Genomic DNA, 26,492 nt, shown 5'->3' with positions numbered 1-26,492 from the left:
TACAGTTAGAAAGTTTTCCCTAGTATCTAACCTAAACCTCCCTTATTTCAGATGAAGTCCATTACTTCTTGCCCTACCTGCATGGAAAACAATTGATCCCCACCCTCTTTATAACAGCTCTAAACATATCTGAAGACTGTTAACAGGTCCCCTCTTTAGTCTTATTTATCAAGACTGAACCGGCTGTTTTTTTTAACTTTTCCACATAGGCCAGGTTAAACCATCATCATTTCTGTTGCTGTCCTCTGGACTCTCCCCAATTTGTCCACATCTTCCTGAAAGCGTGTTGCCTAGAAATGGACACGCTACTCCGCCAGTGCCTAGGAGAGCGTGACAATTACCTTCTGGGTATTCGCAAAAAGAAAAGGAGTACTTGTAGCACCTTAGAGACTAACCAATTTATTTGAGCATGAGCTTTCGTGAGCTACAGCTCATTTCATCGGATGCATACCGTGGAAACTGCAGCAGACTTTATATACACACAGAGATCATAAAACAATACCTCCTCCCACCCCACTGTCCTGCTGGTAATAGCTTATCTAAAGTGATCATCAAGTTGGGCCATTTCCAGCACAAATCCAGGTTTTCTCACCCCCCTCCAAAAAACACATACACAAACTCACTATCCTGCTGGTAATAGCTCATCCAAAGTGACCACTCTCCCTACAATTTGTGCTGGAAATGGCCCAACTTGATGATCACTTTAGATAAGCTATTACCAGCAGGACAGTGGGGTGGGAGGAGGTATTGTTTTATGATCTCTGTGTGTATATAAAGTCTGCTGCAGTTTCCACGGTATGCATCCGATGAAATGAGCTGTAGCTCACGAAAGCTCATGCTCAAATAAATTGGTTAGTCTCTAAGGTGCCACAAGTACTCCTTTTCTTTTTGCGAATACAGACTAACACGGCTGTTACTCTGAAACCTGTCTTCTGGGTCTTACTTCCGACACTCCTGTTAATATATCCCAGATTGACATTAGCTTTTTTTTTTTTTTTGGGAACTGCACCACATGGTTGACTCTCATTCAATTTGTGATCCACTGTAATCTCCCAGATCCCTCTCAGCAGGACCACCATCGAGCCAGTTATTTAAGAAGAATATCCCTTTGGCTGGGCACAAGGTGAAACGGTTTGAGGAACATCTCCTTTAGCCTGGATTCTCTCACTGTGGATTTTAGGGAAGCACCAGCTCCAACTGACTGAGCAGGTTACATTCCATTACAATAAAGGCTACAGCAGTTAGATCAGTCGGTATCACCAAGATCATCTGGCTTGTGACTTTTACTTCCACATCAACAGATCACATGTCCAACCTAAAAAGGGATGTGGACTCCGGCTGGCAGACATAACTGCATGACTCAGCACAAGCAATGCCTCAGAATAGGGCTGCAGAGGGCAAGAGTAGGAGGCGGTGCCATGGATGGAAACAGAGAGGGCTTTAGCTAATTACGTGCTTATGTAGCCCACTTTGCTCAGGCCACATGTGGGGATTGCACCCAGCATCTTGGCAGTGCTAAAAGAATGAACCAAGTTGCTATGGTAATACCAATAATAATAATTAATAGTGAACTTCTACTGCTGCAGGCTGAGGTTCTCAACGGAAATATGGATGCATAGTTCCCTTTGAAATTAATGGGAGTAGCATCTCTACATCCCCTGGGTAGCTCTGCCAGTCTTAGTGTTCTAGCTAGAAGCAGTAGCAGGCTCATATCTAGAGCTGACAGGAATTTTGTCATCAAAGGAATCTGAACCAAAAAAATGGCTTTACATTTTCCACAATTTTTTGTTTTTGATGTAATTGTCATTGAAATTTCCCACAAAAAAGGCAGAGTGGGGTTTTTTTTTTTTTTTTATTTGGGGGGAAAACCCAGGGAAAAAATCAGTTTTGGGTTAAAATGCTTTGCTTTTAGTTGAATGAAAAATGGTTTTCAGAAACTAAAAAAATGTCAGTTGAAAAACAACAAGAAAAATTGCAGGACATTTTGTCCAAAATGGAAAAAAAATTGTTTTGTTTGTTTTTTTTAAAATTTCCTCCACAAAATAATTGTGTTTTTTTTTTTTACCAGCTCTACTTGTATGTGGATCAGCCATTATCACTGGCATGTGTAACATATTAAACCAGGGATTATGCCTATGTTTTGGAGACAGCAGCTGAGTTAAAGGCAGTCTGGATGTTAAAAGCTGACTGATCAAAACACCTTGTGTATCCATTGGGACGGAAGACAGGGTACCATGCAGAGAGGGGATGGGGCCAACCTATGACCCGCAGGCCATACATGGCCCATCATAGCATTTCATAAGACCTGTGGCCTGCTTCAACACACTATACTAATGGCCAATTCATTTGCGTTTTGTTGTCATGTTTACATCAGTTTAGTTTACGCAAGTGTGTAAATAGACAGTACTGTACATAGAAACAACCTATCTAAATACACACAAAACAAGCTGAACTTTAAAATATAAATCAATATAGGTGACTATTCATATTTTAATGAGATTTAAAATCTGTTTGGCCCACTCAAGATTGCGCTTAGGCCCGCCTGTGTAATAGGTGTGGGCACCACTGCTCTACATTATTAATCTTCCTTCCCCCAAGGAGACATGGAGCTACAGAAGAAGGCAGGGCCATGTACCTGCTTTACTACCCTGGGAGTTTGTGATCCATTTTTGTGTCACTCAGAGGGGATTTAAGCAGGTTCAGAGACCCAGCTTGGAAGAGTCTGGCAGCTCCTTTAAAGGAAAGGTCTTGCAGCTGTGGGTGAAATTCCATCTAAGTCACTGGAGCTGGTCCCCTTTATACCACCAGCAGTAGCAGATGAAACCTTTGAAGTCAAGGGAGCTGAGTCTACATGGACCAGCAGGAAATCTCCCCACCCCCGCATGCGGCCATGCAAGTGAATCGTTAGCTGTCCAAAGGTGGCCACAGCTTTTTAAAGGTTGTCTGAAGTGTTAGCTGTCGTTAACACTTCTTGTGCGTTCAGCTGTGTTGCAAATGATGTGGCGGGGGCGGGGGGGGGGGTGAGGAGGTGGAAAGGGATGCTAGATAAGTGTCAAGGCATAAACACAGGCCTTCTGAGCTTCCCTCCTATTTTGTGACTATCGCAATAAACCCTTCAGGAGCTGGGGCCCACAGAAATCAGTATAAGTCAGATCTACAAAAGAATATATTTCTGAAGAGCAAATATCCTGGCCTTGGAATGCACCAGATTACATGGTGTTATCACAAGGGATCCCATTCCTAAAGGGTGATCCCTGTTCTGCAAAATTCAGACTACATTTTGCCCTGAATTTTTTGGAAACTCTCTATTTCTTGCCCTTTTCTTCTCCACCTTATTCCCTCCAACCCTCTTGGGTGACCAGGCCCACGGCGGTGGTGGTGGACACCCCAGGGTGCCAGTAGCTCTAGAAGCTCTGTAAATGGGCCCCATATATTCCCTACAAAGCTGCAGAATTCATTCTGCCTCACTGCACATCTACTTAGGTCCTGCCCCTGCCCCTACTCCCCAATTCTTAGCCAGGGAGAACAGAGTTCTACATCAGGGCTTGGCCTGAACTTAAACCCCTGGAGCTGAACAACCTGCAGGCAGGACCTGGAGCCAGACATTATAGAAACTTTCTGCTCCCGGATCTCTAGCTGTCAGCTCAAATGCAACATGGCTAAACCTGTGTTCTTAATCTTCCCCATCTCCTTTCTCAAGCACTGTGAACAACACCACCATCCTACCAGTTACTCAGGACCATAACCTGGGCATCAGCTTCAACTCCGACCTCTCTCTAGGACCTCCCCTGCAGGCTATGTCTAAATCCTGTGAATTCTTCCCGCATCACGTCTCTAAGACATGGCCTTTCCTATCCATCCACCCCGCTAAGACTCTCGTTCAAGCTCTCATCAGGCCACGTCTCAGTCACTGCACCGTCCTTCTTGCTGGCCTTGACAAATGCAATCTTGCCTCTCTCCTATCCACTCAGAATGCTGCTGCAAAGATCATTCTCCTAGTCTGTCGCTTGGACAACGTCAGCCATCGCTGCCTCCCTCTTCTTTAGCACCTCAAACGCAAGCTGCTTGTCTTCACTTCCAGGCCCTTCGTGGCCCATGCCCACTATCAAAATATCGACTCCCACCTCGGATCAGCCCACCGTGCCAACTTCCATCATCTACTTGTTACACTTTCAAACAAGCAGCTTTGTGCTTTCTCGCATCCTGCCCCTCACGCCTGGGATAAGCTTCCCTTAAACGCCTGCAAAACGAACTCGATAGCCTGTTTCCAAACCCTCCTTAAAACTCGCCTTTGCCACAATGCCTAGAAAACACTTGAGAGCGGTTAGCACCCCGGTGTGCTAAGACCGCTGCCTGTCACACTGACCAATACTGTCTCATTGTTTCCTTGGACACCACCATTGGTCTGTGTGTATCCACCACTAATACGTCTCCAAACTCTTATACGTAGCTTGTAAGCAGCTTGGGGCAGGGACCCCTTCTTTGTTCTGTGTTCGTACAGTACCTAGTACAATGGGGTCTTGTTCCATGACTGGGACTCCTCAGTGCTATGGAAAGACAAGTAACAATAAATAGTAATATCAGTAGGGAAGGGGGCAGGATATTCAGGGCTCACCTCTGTGCTACATCCTCCCTGCCAAAAAAACATCTCCCCTATGGCTCCCTTCAGGACCCTTCCTAGACCAAGGACACAAAATGTGGGCTCACTGTACCTGGGGCTTGGCATCTTCCTCATCCTTGTAGTAACACAGCTGCTGGCCCCTCAGTACAAAGTACCGCTGTTGCCAGTTCTTGACGATGGAGCGCTGCTTCTTCAGCCAGCCGATCTTCAGGGGCCGCTCCAGCAGGTTGGGGGAGGCTGTCCAGTTGCAGGCCGCCATGGGATCACCGGTCATCACGCTCCTGGAACGAGCTGGAGAGAGGAAGACAGACACATAGTGACAGAGTGACATGGGATTCAGAGGAGCTCCCAGGTAGAGATTGGCTGTCCCATTAGGGGCAAGCCCACTGTAGCATGGATCGTGGGTCTCTTCTGACAGAGTTAAGTAAAACCTAAAATCGACTGCCCTGAGGCAATCAGAAACAGCTATCTGTCCCCTCTGCCTGCGAAAAGCCAACGGGCTAGAGGCTTTTAAAGGAAGTGGCTGCAGTATCTGTCAAAATATGCTTCCTTTTTCCTGCGTGGGAGTGACTGTCTCACAAATGAGAGAAGAGAATGATTAGTTTCTACATGGGACTGTTTCATTTAGACCCGTCCAAAAAAAAAAAAAAGACACAGACATGATGGGGGAATTTTCAAAATTTGTTTTAAAGCAGTGGTTCTCAACCAGGGGTACACGTACCCCTGGGGTACACAGAGGTCTTCCAGGGGGTACATCAGCTCATCTTGATATTTGCCCACTTTTACGACAGGCTACATAAAAGCACAAGTGACGTCAATACAAACTAAAATTTCACACAGACAACGACTTGTTTATATCGCTCTACATACCATACGCTCAAATGTAAGTATAATATTTATATTCCAATCGATTTATTTTATAATTATATGATAAAAATGAGAAAGCAAACAATTTTTCAGTAATAGTGTGCCGTGACACTTTTGTAATTTTTATGTCTGATTTTGTAAGCAAGTACTTTTTAAGTGAGGTGAAACTTGGGGGTACGCAAGACAAATCAGACTCCTGAAAGGGGTACAGTCGTCTGGAGAGGTTGAGAGCCACTGTTTTAAACTAAAAAGAAAAGGAGTACTTGTGGCACCTTAGAGACTAAGCAATTTATTTGAGCATGAGCTTTCGTGAGCTACAGCTCACTTCATCGGATGCATACCGTGGAAACTGCAGCAGACTTTATATACACACAGAGATCATAAAACAATACCTCCTCCCACCCCACTGTCCTGCTGGTAATAGAGACAATGGTAATGGAGAGTGGTCAGTTTAGATGAGCTATTACCAGCAGGAGAGTGAGTTTGTGTGTGTATGGGGGTGGGGAGATGTGAGAAAACCTGGATTTGTGCAGGAAATAGCCCGACTTGATTATGTAAAGAGTTGTCACATTGGATGGGCTAGCACCAGCAGGAGAGTGAATTTGTGTGGGGGGGTGGAGGGTGAGAAAACCTGGATTTGTGCTGGAAATGGCCCACCTGATGATCACTTTAGATAAGTTATTACCAGCAGGACAGTGGGGTGGGAGGAGGTATTGTTTTATGATCTCTGTGTGTATATAAAGTCTGCTGCAGTTTCCACGGTATGCATCCGATGAAGTGAGCTGTAGCTCACGAAAGCTCATGCTCAAATAAATTGGTTAGTCTCTAAGGTGCCACAAGTACTCCTTTTCTTTTTGCGAATACAGACTAACACGGCTGTTACTCTGAAACCTGTTTTAAACTAATTATTCTGGGTGATACTTCGAAAGATGCCGTCTGCCTTTTGAACAGCTCACACAACACAGAACGTATCTGAAAGATCAATGAGATTGCAAACTCTTTGGGGCCTGGGCTGTCTTTTATTGCATGGTAAAGAGGTTCCTGGCACAAAGGGGCCCTGATCCTGATGGGTCCCTCTAGGAGCTACAGCAATGTTGAATACCGATCCAGGGTGATCGTTGCCTAAAGAGGAAAGGTATAGCTGCTCCTTCTATTTTCATCTGTGGGACAGTCATCCGGGCACCTAAATAGCTGTGCGTCACACTCTCCGCATCGGAGGTCAGATGGCATTGTCGTTATGTGCATGGACGATCCCGACTATATACAGTGCAACTCTGTTTGTTTTACTGTTCCCTGCTTGTGGCAGCCGTTTGACTCTCTGGGTGTGATTCCCCTCTCACCTCATCAGCCTAAATGGGGAATAAGTCCACTGACGTCAACGAAGTAAAGCTGCTGTGAGTGACCTAGGACTCAGGCCCGCTGAATCATCCGTCACATTTCAAAAGTCATTTCCTGTTGGCGTGAATGTTCTTGCCCTTTATGCAACAGTAATAATAAAATCTACCTCTTGTCTCATGCTTTTTAGAAAGGGGATCGGTATTGTGATCCCTATTTTACAGATGGGAAACCAGAGGCACGTGGGGGTGAAGTGACTTACCCCAGGTCACTGAGGAGCAGAACCAGGGATAGAACCTAGGTCTACTGAAGCCCAGTCCAGTACACTGGCCAAGGCCTCCGCAGGCTGTTACAAGAGGTTAATGTCTGCAAGGTTAAAGACTTTCACACCTTTTCAGAGGCGCTCAGTTACAATGTCCACCTATCTACTTATATGGCCCCCGCCACCATTTGAGCACTTCCCATTTACAAGTAAAAATAACGACTCTCTCTTCCTTTCCAGCTTGATTCGTTTTCTGTTTGTCTGCTTGCGTCCACCTCTGTACATGGTGAGCAGGCACATCCTATGCCTATATGGGCATACATGTGCGTGTGTTGAGCGATTGCGTTGTGCACAGGCAAGAGTGTGTGTGTGTGTGTGTTGTGGGCTTGTGACAGTGCACCTTTGGGTGGAGAAATTATTGAGGGAAGGCTGAGCCAAAGAAATGAGTTGTGTGCAGCCTTCTGAAAGTGCTTCGTGGTTCTTTCTGTGGTCAGGGAGTGTCAGGGGGGCTGGAACAATTTGTACAGTGGGGGTGCTGAGAGCCATCAAACCAAACTGTAAACCCTGAATATGATGGAAACCGCTTCAAGCCAGAGGGTGCTGCAGCACCTCATGCATCCCTAAGTCTAGCACCTAGAGGGAGCATTGCAGTTTAGGGGAATGTCAGTGAGGCCTGAATACAGCCCAGCTCCCTGCCTTTGCCATTAAAACACCTCCAGAAGAAGACCCCACTCTGTCGCTGCAAGACAGAAGCCTGCCTCTTTCCACTCATCTAGTCACATGCACCTGTGCAGAGTGGCTGCATAATGGTACCGGTCCGATTTCGTTATGTTTCACACTCACTTTGCACGAGTGCAAAGAACTCCTCCAGGTGCGCAGCAGTAGAGAATCAGGTTTTTTGTTCCTGGGCATATGTTGATATGGGAAGTTCCTCCCTATATGGATCTGGATTTAGGGTGGGCTTTTCAATGGGATTTGAATGCCAAACTCCTTTACGGTATATCTGCTCTGCAATGATAAATCTGCGGTGCCAAGTCTCAGAGTCTGGTCAATTGATTAGAGCTTGCGGGGGGGGTTGCTAAAAAGGGCAGTGTAGATGTTCAGGCCTGGGCTGGAGCCTGGGTTCTGAAACTCAGTTTGTGGGGAGGGTATCAGAGCCCTGGCTCCAGCCTGAGCCCGAATATCGACACCTTCGCTTTTAGCCCTGCACCCCAAGCCCCGTGAGCCTGAGCCAATTGACCCGGGCTCTGAGATGCAGTGCCGTGCGTGGTGCTTTGCAGTGTAGACGCACCCTGAGACCACAGCCTCAACAAGCAGGATCAAAACGGGGGGTTCCTGATCAGAACCTCAGGAGTTAGAACGATTCAAAATTCTGTTGCTAACACGTCCCTGTTATTCAAGCCCCCTGAGAAAGATTCAGAACATGCTAACAAAACACCTGCTAATTTACAGGGGCATTCCTACTCCCTGATCGCATCCCTTCATGCCACACGGGATGTTTACTCAGTGGGTTAGGATTTTTAGAGGATGATGCAGAGCATGAGGGCTAGACAGAGTGAAAATCTGACTCCATTAAACTGAATGTTGCTGTCCGAAGAGCGCAGCCCCCCTAAGGCAAGTGCAGTTCTGCAAATGTTTGTTTTGCAAAACCACAACCTGCTTCTAATGTGTTAAACCAGGACTGGGCAAACTTGAAACCACTCCATCCCTGTTGTAGTACAAGCCATGCTCCCACGCACAGCAACCAGACAAGTGCGAGCTCTTGGCTGACAGCTCCGTTCTGATGAAAAGCGCCATCCGGGAGGCTACCAGAGGGACAAAAGGTGCTGTCTATGCACAAGTATTCACTGCAGAGTTAGCCTGGGGTAGTTTAGCGTGAGTGGAGCGTCCCCACGACAGACCTCTACCCGAGCCAGACCTGTGTGGCTGCCTCCACAATGGTTCTGTACTGGCCCATGTGCGGGGCCGGATTTCTAGCAAGACCTCCTGTGGCTTTGAGTGGTGCATTGAAGTGGGCCACTCTGTGACCTCATTTGCAGAGTATTGTCTCGTCTGTCCTTCCTACGGAAATGCTCCTACGGGTCTTACTGACATCACACCACACCAGAAGGCAGGTATATCAGCTTCTGGCCAACTGCAGCACTGGAGAAGGATTTCTTGGATGGCATCTCTCTGTTCAAATGCTGTACAAGTATAACCGGGATAGGACTGGCAGACTAAGCACCCGGGCTGGGTGAGGCTGAGTTCTCACTGCAAAGTAGGCTGGTTGCCAGCCTGGGCTGAAGTAAAATCCAAGATGTAGCCTATAATCTCAGCCATGACGTTAAAGCACCCTCACGCCCGGGTGAGATGTTCTATGTAGATTGAAGGGGTTGGGGCAACACTCAGGCTAGACCCCAGGCTAACTCTGGAGTGAAGACAGAGACCCTAAAGGTAACCTGCCTGGCCCCTTGGGCCATCCTGTGTGCAGATGCTACGGCATCAGCATGCTCCAGTCTCAGGGGCAGTACAATGGAAGTGAAGGGGATGGTCTTATGGTTAAGGCACTGGACTGGGACTCAGGAGATTCCTGGCTCTGCCACTGTTTTCCTATATGACCAGGGGCAAGTCACTTTAACCTTGCTGTTCCTCAGCTCCCCATCTATGCAATGGGGATAATGATACTTGCTTTCTCCCACCCTTTGTCGATCTTGTCCATTTGGAGTATAACTTAGGGACTGTCTGACACGACGTGTACAGACAGCACCTAGTGCCCTGGGGTCCTGACCTCAGTTGGGGTCTCTAGACCCCACTGTACTGCAAATTTTAATAAATGTTATACTCACTTTGCACCAGCATAAAGGACTGCACGAGACAGCAGGCACTGAAGAATCGGGCCCATCATTTTCATCATTATATTCCAAGCCCATCTGTGGTACTGTAGCTATTATATCTCCAGTAATGGTGATTCCTCAGACCTCCCTCAGCAGATTGGTCCATTCTCTAATAGTTAGGAAGCTCCTCTTTAATATTAAACTTGAATTTTCCTTGCAGCAGGGTAAGTCCATTACTGGACCATCACCTCTTTACAGCCCTGCACATTTCTCGAGACAGTCACTGTGTTTCCGGTGCCTTATTTCAGAGGCAAAGGTAGCTAATGCAGTAGCGTCACCCCCAAAGATACCGCAGTGGTAACAACAGCAGGATCTCCTCGCTCTGTACAATCTACTAATCTACCATCTCCTAACAGGCATTGCCGTGCTGGGATGGATCGAAATGAATGCATAGGTTTCTAGCCAGCAGTGCAAACCCCTCGTGTTGACATGATTTGCACGAGTGCAGTCTGATTGACACCCGTACAGCTATACCAGTGGCCTGGCACGGACAAGGCCTTCAATTGCTCTTCCAGGTGCTACGGCATCACTTGCGTGTGAGCTGCTGACATTCCCACTCTCACTGCAAAGCAAAACCAAAGACCTGCACAGAGCGCTGTTATGTGAACTGAATGCCGGCTTGAGCTTCTCACGCCACATGCTAATGCACTGAGAGCCTGGACTCCTGGCTTCTATTCCCAGCCCTGCTTTTCACTGGGACAAGTTACTTAACTTCTTTGTACCTCACATTCCCCATCTGTCAAATGGGGATTTTAGAACCATGCAAGGTGGTTGTGAGGAGTAGCTAACTAATGGAGCGCTCCTCTGAAGGCTTACCTACACGGGGGGGTAATGCGCTCCCCAGGGTCTGATTTCTGAAGCGCACTGATATGCTGCCCCCGGGCCAGGTAGACCCTGCTGGTGAGCTTTAACATAATGCTTTCTGAAAAGCACACTAAGGAACCTTTAGTGTGCACGAGCAGGATCTACATGGACCAATTAACGTGCAACGCTACACAATGTGCAACATTAGTGCACTTTAAAATTTGCACCCCCATGCAACACGTTACCCCATCCTGTAGACAAGTCCCTAGTTCCACTAGTCCAGCGTTTAGGATTTAGCCCAGTATTTGTTGGGAGATCCTCAGGTGAAAAGTTCTATAAAACAGCAAAGCATCATTATTACTAGAGAGCAGTGAGAATGACTGAGTGATTTTTCAGTTCACTGATGGAACCAAATAGTCAGAAGGAAAAAAATGGTTTCAGATGGACCCGAAATGACAATTTTTCAGCAAACCATTTCATTTTTGAGTGTTTTCTCACCGTTTTTTTTTTTTTTTAATTAAAATTGAACTACATTTCGAAGCCACAAAAGTCATTTGGATTTGAAAAATCCAAATGTTCATGTAGAAAATGTTAAAATGAACCATTTCCATTTTTTCCTGATTTTCTTTTTGTTTCTGTGGTTTTTTTCCTGACCGATGCAATTTGATACAAATTCCGAAAATGTTTCAGTTCAAAATGTTCTGGGTTATTCCCGGATTTTACACCCTGCAGCTCAGTTCAGATTCAGCCCTGAATCTGCATTTTACAGCAGGGAAAAAAAGTTTAGTCTGAAAAATTTTGTCTAGCTCTAATTATTATAGTAAAGCCTTCAGTGATGGTCAGTAGGTAACTCCCTGGGCTAAATAACTGATTTAAAGGCTCGTCAAAGTTGCCAGGAAAATGTTGTCTCACTGTTAAAGACCCATCCCGACTAGGCTACCAACTTTTGTTGAATGTGTGAGGATGGAGCTCGGACCTATTTAGCAGCTAAGTAAGGCCCAGATTTTCAAACATGCTCAACAGTGCCCAGCATGCTAAGCTTTTTTGAATAGCTTGCCCTTAGCTGATTCTCCCATACCCAACAATACTCACGCTAGGTTTTCAGAGGCAGCTGACTCACCAAGGCCAGGCTGTTTGTACAAAGTTCAACGCCAGGGCATAACTGCATTTATTTTGGGCGTGGAAGAAGCAGTCAGATGGGCTTTATGCATGGCTCTTGCGGGCTAAACCCTGCCACAGTCTGCATTAGGGTGAGGTTAGACTGTAAGGGTAAGTCTCCACCGCCAGCCTCCCAGCTCAAGTGGACAGACTTGCAGGGACAGCGAGTTATGTGGGCCCCTGGTGCCCTTGCTCCAGCAATATTCAGGGCACGGGGGGTGGCTCCGCCAGTGTTCGGGGCCGGGTCTCTTCCCTGGCCTCGCTGCTGTCCCGTGCGTCTACCCTGGAGCGTCCCCTGGCCCCGCCTGCCACCCACAACAACGTGTCTCTTTTTCTGTTTGTCAGCAGCATAAGGCTGAAGTGGGGATGGGTCAAATTATATATTCCCCAGAGGCTCTGGAAGTCCCAGGGAAGGAAAATCTCTGTGCTTTTTACACCTCCTCAGAATTTGGCCCAAAAACCTGTCCCATTCCAATGACTTTCCCAGTGATTACATACTTGCAAATGAACTCAGGGCCTGGGAACCAGCTGTTTTCCTCTATCAGCGCTATCATAAAGGCAAAAAGAAAAGGAGGACTTGTGGCACCTTAGAGACTAACCAATTTATTTGAGCATGAGCTTTCGTGAGCTACAGCTCACTTCGAGTAACTTGCCTGAGAACCATTCTCTCTGAAATGGGGGTAGATACTGTCAGCAGGCTGTCAAAGTGAAGGTCAGTACTGTATTCAGCTGCAAGGCACCACCCCGCAGGGAGGGATGTGTTAGCCACAGGGGAATGTATAGAAAGGAAGCAGCATCAGTCTGTTTTCTCAGCATATTTACAAGCCTCTCCAACCTGGCTAAGCTAACAAAGCCTCGGAAAATAGGCTGTGCTTGGAGCTGGAGTTTTGCTTTGGTCCCATCTCTAATCTACCCTTCTTTGTAAAGGTTTTAAGGAGTAATTTAGGTACCGGGATTGTGATTACTGGTCGGCCAATGGAAAACAAATATGCTACCAGCGCATTAGGAGGGGAAGGGGGTTGGAATCCTGCATTTGGGCCCCAGTTTTGCAGCTTCTCCCTTGCTCTTAGAATGCACTAAGCTCCAAACTTGTTTGGCCTTTAGAGATGCTGAAAATCCAGACCTGTCTCTGAATTTTGCAAGGCAAGTCCCTATCGGTTTGTGATGTCTGATGTAGAATGGAATGGGGTAGCTGTGAGGTAAACATATGGCACTGGAATAAGGGTAAATCAATAGAGAGTCACACTAGGGGAGGCAGTGTTGTCTCGTGGCTCAGGTACTGGACTGGGAGCCCAGCAGAAGTGGGATCTAATCCTGGAGCTGCCACTGACTTGGTGACTTGCTGTGTGACCTTATGCCAGTCATTTCCCCTCTCTGTGTGTTATCCATTGAGACGTACGGGTAGGGGGTGTCTCTCACTAGGTATGTGCTTACCCTAGCATGCTGGGGTCTTGATCTTGGCTGGAGCCTCTAGGTGCTACTGTAGTACAACGATCAGGGAAGCTTTAAGGCCCGTCTATGCTACAAATTCTCTGAACTGGTAGACAGTCAGTGGTGTTGACTGGCTGCAAACCGGCTTCACACCCACTTGCAACATGCTAAGTACCTGGTTAGTAACTTGTGCCTTTGCTCTCCTCACAAAGATGATGAAACCACACAGTTAATTTGGGTCCTCAGTAACTGTGTGCACTGGCTTTATATAAACATACAAGGCCTACAGATATACACAACAACTGCAGCCCAGTTAGGTTCTGGTGGCTTCTGCAATAAAAGACAGAGAGGCCCCAAAGTAGAGGGCTCCCAAACTATTTAAAGGGATACCACCCAATTCCTATAACGGACTGTAACTATAACAGGACATGCGTCCATACCAGTGGGTCTGGGCTGTGACGTAGTTGTTTGCCTGTGTGAGTGGTTTGGCTGGTCCTGCGGCTGCCCAAATACCTCCCAGAGTGCAGTGCCCCTATGTGCTCCAGGCTCCGCTCCTTGTGTCTGTCCTGCAGGCCTTATGTCCCCTGCTGAGGCATTATGGACTAGCTTTCCTAGCCTGCACTGATTACCAACACAGTCTGGGGAGCAGATGGGATGGAGTATGGGTTGCGTGCGGCTGTGCTGTGGGGAAAGTAGCAAGGTGGACACAGCACTGCAGGGCTGTGAAAACACATTTGCACTTCTAAAGGAGATGGGGCCAATCATCCCTGAACCCAAAGCTCTGTCCAGGGCCTGGCACTGATGCTCAGTTGGACTGTCCCTGCTCTCCGGTCAAGGATTTAGGTCATGTGTTCCTGTATTCTGGGGTAGTTTGGGGCCAGCATCAGGGCTGCTCTCACTGACATTCCAGTTCCCCTAGTCCCCTAGTGGGCTGTAGGGAGCAAAGAATATCTGGAATGCAGTGTACTCCGACCACAGCCCAGCCTTCTCACCCCACACCATCCGCCAACCCCGGCATGCTGGGAACAGAGCTGGTGTAGGGAGTATTTCTCGGGCCTGTTTCCTCCCCCTTTAAGGCCCCTCTATGCCAGTAGGGGACTTAACACAACGGAGAGGCTTCTGTAATTCACTATCTATGCAGAGCCGTGCATAAGACTGACTCCCTTAGCAGGTTTCAGGCCAGAAACCACAGGGGCTCTATGGGTTCCCGCTTTCGCAAGCTTGGAGCCCAGCCCCCGTGTGCAGAAAGGCCCGCTCAGGTTTGCGAACGAGGCCTCTTTAAAGCTTTCACCTTGAACCCGTTTTCGTTCCTGTGCTTTGAATTGCAGGTGCCCCGGCACCTTTGCCTTTGCTTCTCTGGATGGTCCCAGCGGGTGAGCTGGTAGTGGTTTGGCCCGGCCCTCTTTTCGCCACTGTTGCGGAACAGGAAGCTGATAACAACTGTGAGCTTGGCACATTCTGAGCTGCTTCCTTTTGTTAAATGCTTCTGATTTTGACTGTTTCCCTCTAAACACTCTCGCTGCCCCTTCAGCTAGGAAACAATGGGCCATGTCCACATGCACCCTGCTTGGTCAGTGCTGCTTCTTCACTCAGCCCTTCCATGCTCTTACACATGCCTGGGAGATGAGCTGCAAGCCACGGTGGCGCTCTTCCTCCTGACTGAGGGCTAAGCCCATTGCCCCAGCAGAGTGATTTCGGGGTTACTTTGCAGGTGGGCGAGCTGCCATTGTTCCAGTAAGAAGTAAAGGAAGCTCTGCACAAAGAGGGGTGTTAAACCCACTGCCCTGATCCTACTCAATTGGGGGTCATTGCCTCTTGGCTGCCTAAAATTCCACCGGCGTGGTTTTAGCGAGCCAGGCTCCTCCTTCGCGTCCAGTACCAACTTCCTGGCCAGAGCTGCTGCTGTGCATTCATGTCATCCCCCGAAGCAACTTGCCTTCAGTGACAAACCTGCAAACTGGCCACACAGCTCCTTATTACGTGTGCCCGTTTAAAGTCATGCTTTGTACAGGACATCAGGGCTAACACAATGCCCTCCTTCCCGTGAAAGTGGAAACACAACTACAACCACAGAGCGCCCTCTGCTGGCCGTTGGGGAAGCTGACAGTGAGGGAAGTGGCCAGTTTTTTGCGCCGTTGCAAATTTGATACAGATTTGGTATCAATATGGTAGGGTTGCCAATAGTTCCCTGTTACAAGGCACGTCCCTTACTTTTTCATCTCTGTACGACAAGACTGGGAGTTGCTGAGTGCTGCAAAAAGCAGCAAGAAATACCCCTGGGGAATGTAGGTGAGTACCACTTTATTATTATTAATAATAATGACAATAATAATACTAGGAGGAGGGGGTGTGGCGGGGCTGCTAAGAAAACAGTCCCTTATTTTTGAAATACGGTGTTGGCAACCCTAAAATGTGGTGATTATGGGTGTGACTTTTTACCACTACAGGGTGGACGCCGTTATACCAGCATTCAGATGCCTCGTAGTGGTAGTAAAGATTGTTCCCCTTCCCATATAAGAATAAGCTATCCTGGTTTAAGCTCATTTAGATTGGTGTAAATGTGTCTGCATGACTGAACCACTGAAAAAGTGATAGGTTTCAGAGGAACAGCCGTGTTAGTCTGAATTCGCAAAAAGAAAAGGAGTACTTGTGGCACCTTAGAGACTAACCAATTTATTTGAGCATGAGCTTTCGTGAGCTACAGCTCACTTCATCAGATGTTTACCGTGGAAACTGCAGCAGACTTTATATACACACAGAGAATATGAAACAATACCTCCTCCCACCCCAAAAGTGATGCTGATGAGTCAACACCTGGCACTCTTCCACCCGAGTCAGGGCTCCACCCATCCCCAGCATGGTGTTTAAGGGTTACCTGGGGGGGGTGGATAAACTGAAAAGCTGGACCCTTCCAATAAAAAAGCACTTTAACGGCATTGTTATTGCAGTTCAATTTTTCTGTGTAGGTAACACCTTAGAATACAACAATGCCCAATCAGTTACTGGCTCGTTTCATAAGAACTTTTTTTTTTTTTTTTTTAAATATCCAGACAATCAACAAAAGTTCCTGGTCACTTCTTCTGCTGAAAACATCCATGTTCTTGACACTGAAAAAAATAAAAACCTGACAACCAAAAATGTTTCAGATTTGGGGTTTTCAACAAAAACTCAAGACATTTCAATGAAAACAAACAAAGCTTTGATTGAAGCTCACGAAAGCTTCTGCTGAAATAAATTTGTCAGTCTCTGAGGTGCCACAAGTCCTCCTTTTCTTTTTGCGGCTACAGACTAACACGGCTGCTACTCTGAAAGCTTTGATTGAAATTCTTGGCAAAAAGCAAAGGGTTTTGTTTTGTTTTTTTCAACCGGTTCTCATTATAATTCTGCTCGTTTGTTAATGCCTAGCCCAAAATCGCGTTGGTGTCAAAACCATCAGGAGACCTTAATTTCATACAGTTTCATAGAATAATAGAAATGTAGAAGTCATCTAAGCCATTCCCCTCTGCTGAGGCAGGACAAAGTGAACTTAAACCATCCCTGCAGGTGTTTGTCTCACCTTTTCTTAAAAACCTCTAATGACGGGGATGCCACAACCTCCCTCAATAAGCTGTTCCACTGTTTAGCTATCCTTATAGTTAGAAAGTTTTTCCTAATATCTAACCTAACTCTCATAGATACTGAGGTCAGAAGGGACCATTATGATCATCTAGTCCGACCTCCTGCACAATGCTGGCCACGGAATCTCACCCACCCACTCCTGCGAAAAATCATGGTTTAAAGACTTCAAGGAGTAGAGAATCCCCCAGCAAGTGACCCGTGCCCTGTGCTACAGAGGAAGGCGAAAAACCTCCAGGGCCTCTTCCAATCTGCCCTGGAGGAAAATTCCTTCCCGACCCCAAATATGGCAATCAGCTAAACCCTGAGCATATGGGCAAGATTCACCAGCCAGACACCCAGGAAAGAATTTTCTGTAGTAACTCAGATCCCACCCCATCTAACATCCCATCGCAGGCCATTAGGCCTATTTACCATGAATATTTAAAGATCCCTTGCTGCAAAACAAGTTGATGACTCCCTTGGTGGAAATGGAGAACAACTGATCACTATTCTCTTTAGAACAACCTTTTATATATTTGTAACCCAATCCAAAGGGCCGAGTATGGGCGAAATGGAACCTGCTGGGGTTTCAGTCTGTGGTTCCTGGAGTCTAGATATTTCCCTCCAAAGGCTTAGAAGAGAAAATCCAACTCTCTCCATTAGCTATAGAAAATGACGACAATCACATCCCTGCTTGAAGCTAAGAGAGACGCGAGCTGAAATTAGGATGACCAATGAGGATGGCTGAGAAATCAGTGAGTAGATGGGCTGTTGTAATTATTTTCCAATGGGCAGGCATGAGAGAAGATGAAATGAACAACTCTACAGACTGGATTGCTGTCTAAAGAACCCTCCTTACACAAACGCAGAATCCCTGCTCTTATGGGGACTCGTGGAATGGGCAAATCAGACTCCACCCTCCTATTTATTTGGCATTTCTGCAGCCACAGACTGGAAATTGCTGTGTGTTAAAAACAAAAGCATGAGGCACTAACCACACTGAGTTAGCCCCTGATAAGCTCTACTCCAGCCCTGGCATGCGTACTTAGAGTCAGCCACTGCACGTCCCCTGCAGGGGAGGGGACCGAAAGGGATGGGAGCCACTGCAGCTAAAGCCACTGGCAGGACCAGTAGGGTAGTCAAGGGTAAATGTGGGTAAGGGGAGTTGACCCACGACTCATTTGGGAAATATGGAGTTCAGTTTCAGTTAGTTCACCCATTTCTTTTTGCTACCATTGCACCCCTGGGCAGGTAAATCACTGGGCAGGTCATCCGTCTGATTTTAAACCGCTCGTCTTAGGTTGTCCCCCATCTGATACTAAGACAAAACTGGAGAGTGGTATAATCTGGTATTGGACAACACCATTTTGAAGCGTGCCCCTGGTGCACCCTGCCGGCGTGCCCTCGCACGCATTGTCACGAGGCCGCACGGGCCGGGAGGTGAGGTCACACGGGCGGAGGTAGCAGGGGCAGGGAGATACACTCTCCAAAAGGGTGTCCCCCGTGAGGTGTGGCCTTGCACTCCGGTATCGTAGGAGTTTCTCCCATATTTGTGGCCCCTCCGCTCTTGTTTTTTTCATGACTAATGCTTTCTATTTTGGAGGTAGGTAGCGACCAGCTATAGAGCCAACTCCTGATCCCTCTGAAGTCCACAGGGTTTTGTCCAGATGAAGGAAGTGCAGGATTAGAGCTCAGTCTCTGAGCTTTGCAAAGGCCCTGCTGTAAATATCGGTCCCCAGTCTCCACCAGAGAAGAGGTAATTTGGCTTCTGAAGGTGAGGGCAGCCATTGGCTGAGATGGGAGGTGCAGGGTGCGGGGGGAATAACACTGGAGAACAGGACTGGAGTGGCACTAGCAGCCGGTTAACTGCTGGAAGCCAGTTTCACGAGGCCTTCTGTACCCATCCCTCCATCTGCTCGTATTGTGGGCAGAGCAACATCTGCAAGTTATGAAATCATTTCCTGTTGCTTCAAATGCAGACAGCAAGTATGCGACACACCTCTCAGGCAAGGAGAATAGGCCTGCAAGGAGAATAGGCCGTTAACTCAGGTGATTGGCCTCAGGTTAGCCTAGCCCAGCTCTCAGGTTAGCCTAGCCCTTATCAGGGGCTAACTCAGGTCTCAGCTCTGAGGCTAGCCTAGCCTAGCCGCACTGCAAAGCCCTGGCTGTGTCATTGCATCTTCCCCGCTGTTGCGCTCCGCCGTGAGTGTCGCTAAGGACTTTGGGGGCCATCTCCCAGGGTTCTTTGGGCTGCAGTGAACTGAGCCGCATGGTGTTTCGTTCCCAGTGAATTGTGGGAGAACTCATCTGGGGACAGGAGGGGAATTGTGGGAAGGCACGAGGAGACTACAAGCACTCCCACGGATTAGCCTGCGTCCTCAGCCCAAAGTGACAGTGAATAAGGCCCCCGGGCTCTCACCTATACCCCCAGTCAGGCCAGCTAGCACCACAAAACTCAAGCGAGAGGTTTTTGTGTATGGACAGGAAGGGCCCAGAGGCAAGACCCCGAGTTACCTGTGCAGCGAAGACAGACCACCTCATGTGCAAGAGAGCCAGGTGGGGCAGGTTGGATCTGATTCAGATTCAAGCCCAGCGCAGTAGAGACCAGGTCATCCTTTATGAGGTTCCTTCAGCTCAGGGGAAATCAAGGGTGTGATGTAACAACTGTTGTGTGGAATTCACCCCGTGCAGGGAGCCAGTACCATGCTTCTGCACCTACCAAGTGGTCATCTGCACACCCATTGCCCTGGAGGTTTGAATGTTCAAAGCACCATACACGACGTCTCCCCTCACTCCATCCCAGGAGACAGAAGTTTATCACTTCCCCCATTTTGTAGATGGGGAAACTGAGGCACCGAAAGGCAAAGTGACTGAACCCAGGCTCACAAATGGAGTCAGTGTCAGAGCTGGGAATGGACCTCAGGAGTAACAGGCATCTGAGTCTTGTGCTCAAACCCCTAGATCATGTGAACTAAATGCCACAGTGACTCAACCAGAGCTGCTGTGTAATACTGACCAGCGTGGGTAAATAAAAAACATAAGGAGTGATCACAGGGAAATTAAACAGGGACTGTCAATATGCTTGATCAGCAGGGTCTCCAAAAAGCCTGTTCCATCATGCAAGGTCCTCAAACTGCTGCTTCTCCTTGGGACTGCCAGGTTAGGGCAAAGCAGACATGAGGCAGACTTTTATCGCTAGCAAATTCCAACAGCAATTCATCTCTTTTGCTCTGGGTTTGTACAGCACCTAGCACAATGGGGTCTGGGTCCACACCTGTGGTGCCAAGGTGCTGGGTTACAAACAATAAATAATAACTCTCTCTTTTGGAAGACCGAGGCCCCACGCCTTCAAACAGGAGCAGTGGGGGCAAGCAGCTAGTTTTAAGATGGAGCATAATAAGTTTGTGAGCTGGATTATAGGATGCGGTTGTCTACCATAGCAGGAGATTGGACTCAATGACCCAGGAAGTCCCTTCCAGTCCTATGTCCGACATTCTGAAGCCCCTAGTGGGGCTGGGGGCCTTAATTTTAGCCAGCAGAGCTATGTGAATTCATTCACAGCATTAGCTGCAACTCTGGTGACCCTGATAAAGAGCCAATGCCCCCTTTAAATGTCACAGCCTTGTGCCAGCCCTGACCCATCATCTTCAGAGCCGATGAGAGGCGAGTCCCTTAGCACAAACTCTCCATGGGTCTGGAAAAAACTGGTTCCTTAATGGAGGTGGCCTTCTAATAAAAGTGGAGCCGAACTGTGCTTATCAGATGTCATATTTGGGGAGGTCTCTTAAAACAGGAGATTACCTAATAAGGGTGGTGCCTTGCACAGGCCTCTCTGTATGAAGGAACTCTTTGATCATTCATCAGAGGTGGCTGGTAACATAGGCAAGTGGGTCGGCAAACCCAACGCAGAGTCACTGTTTCCTCTGTGCGTGGGACCCTTTTTCTTCTCTTACTTTCATTCTGACTCTGGTTTGTAGAGGCAGCTGAGGGGGTACAGTTCTGTATGCATCCCCAAACCCCCTTCCACAATGCAGAGCATCCCCAAAGGAGATTCCCCTGACTAGCGCTGACTAATGTCACAAGACCATGTATTTGGCCCGCACTAGCCCGGTCTGTTTTCCATTCAGATTTGTAATCAGTGAGAAGAACATCTAGTGTGTCACTCTAATTTCTTTTCAGGTCTGTGTGTATAAAGGATGTCTAAAATATCATGACATCAAACTCAATGATCAATTATTGCAAATCAAGGAGAAATGACCTTTCCAGCAACATAGGGAAGGGGCTGAACCAAACCCTTGAATCCAAACAACCCAGTCTTTAACCAGAGGAGATGGAATGTATCTAGCTACCTATCTGGGTATTTATACTGTGTCCATCAGTGTGGTATCTGAGCAGCTGTATCCAAACCAGAATCTGATACCGAATTTGTAGCAACCTCTGTGCTTTAATAGGCTGAACTGAATACCTTGATCTAAACATGTAACCCACACACCTTCTTGGTGTGGTGTTCTGTCCCATCTAGCGACACCGAGACCACTTAAAGAGAGAGATGAAATGAGTTTGCTCTTCAGCCTTAGCTAACAGTGAGTTGACTTTCAGCTCATGCGGTAGAGGCTCATGCACTAAGCTCCAGAGTTCCCAGGTTCAATCCCACCTGCCGATGACTGGGGTCTGTTGGCCTAAGAAACATACCCCAGTTTTTGGATGGTTTCAAATCCCAGTCTAGGCCTGAATCTAAATTTTGTAGTTCAGCCCCACCTCGTGACCTAACCTTCTACATCTCATAGTCTCAGATGGCCACACATGGAATCCACAGTTATGATAGGATAAAACTAACAATACCCAAATCTTATTTCACTGGTAGACCTGAAAGTGTTTCACAACATCCAAGGCTCTCAAAGTGTTTTACAAATATATTGTTAACCCCATTTTACAGATGGGGAACCAAGTCACCGAGATATACAGAGCTAGATTTTCAAAAGAGCTCAAGGACAGATTTTTGAGTGCTTCACGCTGAATGTGGGTGCTGAGCCCATCTGAAAATTCTGGCCTAAGTGACTTGCCCAAGGTCACACATCGATTGAGTCAGTGTCGGAAGCCAGGTTTCCTCATTCCCAGTCCTGTAATAACCAGATCACACTAGTGGGCCATCATCATGAGCCTTCATTTGGTCAGCAGTCTAGAAAGCACCAGGCTTCAGCGAATGAAAGCACAACGCTGTTGCCAACCCCTCTGAATCCAAGCAAAGGCGACTGAGAAAAACGCTCAAACTTCTCAGATCTCATGCTACCACGTTGCTTTGCCCTAAAGCCCTCCAGATCCCCAGCTGATGTAAAGCGGCGTGAATTAACATCCACAGAGCTATGCTGATATACTCCAGCTGAGGACCTGGCCCACTGTGGGCACAGAGGCTGGAGTCACTTCATCAGATCCATTGGCCAGACAGGCCCCTGATTCAGGCAGGAATTTAAGGGTATAAAAAAATAACAGTACCTATTTTTGCAGCATCCATTTTCAGGTTGAAATCCCAATTCCGCGGCAGCTTGAGGGACATTTTGAACCAGGGTTTTAGTTGGCTTTTTAAACGTAGCTATTTTTCCAAGTGTCTCTGTACTGTGACACTTCTTCTAATCCCGGGCCCTGTTTTGATTCCCTCTGGAGCTTGCTTGAAAAATGAAGTCTCGCTTGAGGTTGATTTGCCAATGCACTTCCTCCTGTGCTCAGCTCTTAAGCAACCCCATAAAAGTACTTTTCTATCTTTCTTCTTCTTTTTTGCAAAGCTTTCTCTTTTGCTTTTCAGACGCACCATAAGCCTCTTGGCTGGCCCTTTTGCAAGTCCCCCTTTGATAATACCTCAGTCACACTCTAATTCAGAGAAGCTGAAGTCACGGCTGCATTTCATCCACCAGCCTCTGGCTTCACTGAAAAGCACTGATAAATAGCAGCGCTTCTGGGTTTGTTTTCTTTGCATTTGAGGAAGTGGGTGTCTTTTCTGTGCAATTGATGTGCTCGAAAAGATTGAGCGTTTGCCTCGTGGCTGAGGGGTATAGCCCAGCATTCAGTTTCAGGAAATGTTAAACTGAAGAGCAGACTGGCCGCTCTGGGGACCTGCTGCAGTTTTACCAACTAAACCCCTAAAATAGGAACTTAGAGGCAGGTCAGCTTGGCTGGGCAAGTATGCAGGTAATATCTGTGCCTGACCTGGAAACCTGCATTTTTTCCAAAGAGACAAGGGTCGACTTTCAGTTGCTTGGCACCTTGAATCATCCTAGAGATATGTGCAAAATGGGCATAGGATGGTGCCAGATCAGAAGGGCAGTGTTTGCACACACTTTGCACTAGTGGAAACAAATGCACTAGGTGCAGGGCACTGGTGAAGCTGGCCCTACTCACCCAGACCTCGTGCACTCTGCAACACACTAAGGCCTGCCCCCCAGTGCTTAATTTTTGCTGGGGCTGAGCCCCGGCACCTCTGGGCTTGGCAATTCATAGCCCCGGCACCTCGGGCTTGCTGCATTTGTTATGAATGTAAAAAATTGCTTGAGCTCCGGCACCTCTTTCATTACAACTTAAGCCCTGCCTGTGAAGTGGGGGGCGTTGGGGAGTGAGAGAGCAGGGGACATACAGCAGTGAAAGCCGAAACACTGTCCTGGAGGGTGCGAGGTGGATGTCCGCTGGAAATCCTACTCCAGAGCAGACTTCGGAACAATACGCTCTGCTGTGGGGGAATGTGAATTACTCTGAGGGGGGCTGGTTATGATTACAAGCGAGCAGCATAATTCAATGGTTAGAGCAGGGGCCTGGAGATGAAATCCTGTCCCCATTTAAATCAATAGCAAAAACTCCCATTGACTTCGGCAGGGCCAGGATTCCACCACTGGGTTCTCTACCTGACTCAGCCACTGACTCAACATGTGGCCTGGGGAAAGCCACTTCACTGTTCAGTGCCTCACTCCTTTCTTCTGCAAAATGGGGTCAATATCCACTATTAGCGGGAGCTTCACATGGACGGCACCATGTGGAAAGGGAGTCGGTGGCCATTTAGGATTTCACAGCTGTCTCGATCCTGCTCACGCATTCATGGAGTGCAGCTGAGTCAGACCTCCAGAGCCTCCAGCTCCAACAGACTCCACGGGAGCTAAATAGGCATTTATCTGTGAGCAGTGCAGGGTCTCTGACACACAGCTATGCAGTTCCGATTCCATCCAGCAGAGGGCAGTGATGTGCCTTAACCGGTTCATATTAGTATTTCAGTGCAAAGCAAAGCATTGCTATTTGCATGGAGACTTTGTTCACTTTGAAAGGCTCACCTAGCATGCCTGAAGCAGTGTGCTTCACCTCTATGAAAGGAGATCCATTGCAGTATAAAAAAGGAGAAGCAAATTCACCACCTCCCAGTCCTAAAAGTTAAGAAACAGCTTGTCAAACACATGATAATGTAGCGAGATCATTTTATGGACAAACATCAGTGCACACACTGGGAACCCCCTGCGGCAGGGGCAGAGGGAAGTTGCCTTGAACAGGAGGAACAGCCAGGCCGTGAGCACAATGCAATGAAAGCAGTCATGGTCTGTATTTCCTGTTACAACTCATTGTTCAAGGGCAATGCATTTCAGAAGCGTGCATCTGAGGTGCAGCGAGCATGCGGTAGGTGAAGTGCAGCACATTACCATAACGTCAGGCATCACAGCACGGAAATGTCTGTATCCACATACAAGGCGTGGTTCTGCTCTGACCACCCCTGTGTTGTACAGGCTGATTAGGGACTGTCTCATTGAGCTAAATGTGTATCCCCAATTCTAAAGCAATGACTCAGTGTTGCCCAAATATCCACCGCAGTTGGGCTCAGAACACCGATATTCAGGCTGTCAAATGAAATATACAAAAAGTACATAGCAAGACAGCAGGGATCTGGGAGACGGGACTTGTCTATTCAAGCCTTGAGGAAATGCAAGGAAGATGCCACGTTGTGGTGGGTTTTGTGATGTAGAAATTGCTCTCCTTAAATTGAAGACGATAAGGGCTTGTTACACATAAAAGACAATCAGGAATAAGGTAAAATGTGAATTTAAAGCAGATTAACTATTTCTGATTAATGCCATGTGTGGACACACTTATTCCGAGTCATCCTAATCCGCTTCCAAAGCGGATGACGATAATTCAGAATAGAAAGTGGATTGAGATAATCTGGAATAAGAGCATCCACATTTGGAGCTAATCACTCAATCAGGAATAGCAACTGCAGAATAAAACCCCACAGGTCACCATATAAGGCTCGCAGCTGGCCCCATCTGAACTGGATGTGGGGATGTAACTGATAATGTAGAGATGAAAGCTCCATAGTTTATTACTCATCAGCAGCCCACTCTGCTGCCTCTTCCCCTTTAAGGGATCTTAATTGTTCACCAAAACAACAAAGCCAGATAAACATTGGCTACTGCAGTGTGTTTCTTCTGGAGACTACTTTTCCTGTCATTTAAATGCACTCTGCGTGTATAGTAAAGGGTAAATTAAAAAATAAACTTACTTATGTACAGGGCAAGCACTTTTCTATGGCCAAGCCACATAAGCCCCAGGATACTGTAACCAGAGAGACAAGTCAAGTATTCCCCAGTCTCAAATATTCCATAGTGAAAAACCCCAATACATGACAACAGGAGGCAGCTATGGAAAATACAGTCACCGCGGCCCAGCAGCAATCCCATTAGCTTCGCCTCCGTTACTGAGCTTGAACTTCATTAACCCTGGAGTCCTGGCCAAACGCCAGCTTTGCATTCGGGCTATGTGAATTCCCCCTCGGTTGCAAATGGATATGATAACGTCCTATCCTGAACTGTGGTATAGTCCTGCTTTGCACTGCTCTCACTTCCCAGGGCCCACCCTGGGGGTAACTGCATGTCAGTGGGGAGTGAGTAAGCCCTCTCTGTAGTTTGGCTCTTTGATTTTCAGTTTGCAAAGCATGTCGGGAGAAAGGGGCTATTCTGAATGATCTCAGAATGCGTGTCCACACATGGAGTTAATCCGCATCAGGGCCGTGCACACACAGGGACTAGAACAGCAGGTTAGCCAACAAGGTTTATTCTGAAGATGTGACACAACCGTGGGCTAGGGTCTGCTTTCTTGGTGGCTACCAGGCCAATAGACGAACACTCGAGACACCTCAGAGCTGCAGAAAATTATCCACGAAACACTCACGTAGCAGGCCATCTTGGTTTCAGCTTGCCACAGCAGAAGGATGTGAGAATGGTGACATGGCCCTGAGATGACGGGCATGCATTAGAGAACGTTGTTTTCACAAGGATAAAAAGTGAAGTCATCTTGAGCAATGTGTCTCATTTATCACTGTTGTGTAAATACAATGCGCTTATAAGGGCTAAGCGTGGGACTATCGAGGAGGCAGAGGTTCCATTGAGAATGCTCTAACGGCTGGTTGGTGGCTTGTTCACTTATACAGAGCACAGGACTGGAAAGCACAAACTCTGTCATTGCGGCAAAAGTAAGGGGTTTCTCACACTGAGCTAGCTAACTCAATAGGACAAATGGG

General features: G+C 47.4%; 1 protein-coding gene across 1 annotated transcript in view; it reads right to left on the bottom strand.

Annotated features, from left to right (window-relative positions):
• The window catches only part of ARHGAP25 (Rho GTPase activating protein 25), a 47,137-nt gene extending 24,278 nt beyond the window's left edge, over window positions 1-22,859 (bottom strand). Inside the window, exons 1-2 of the mRNA XM_048829528.2 lie at window positions 22,442-22,859; window positions 4,713-4,912 (exon numbers count right to left, since the gene is read on the bottom strand). Coding sequence (XP_048685485.2) covers window positions 4,713-4,912; window positions 22,442-22,502 — 261 coding nt within the window. The 5' untranslated portion in view covers window positions 22,503-22,859. The remainder of the gene's footprint in view (window positions 1-4,712; window positions 4,913-22,441) is intronic.
• Window positions 22,860-26,492: the final 3,633 nt, after the last annotated feature.

The sequence above is a fragment of the Caretta caretta genome, chromosome 26, assembly GCF_965140235.1.
Source record: "Caretta caretta isolate rCarCar2 chromosome 26, rCarCar1.hap1, whole genome shotgun sequence".
Taxonomy (NCBI): domain Eukaryota; kingdom Metazoa; phylum Chordata; order Testudines; family Cheloniidae; genus Caretta; species Caretta caretta.
Note: the sequence above shows the minus strand (reverse complement) of the source record. Positions and strands in the feature narration are given on the sequence as shown.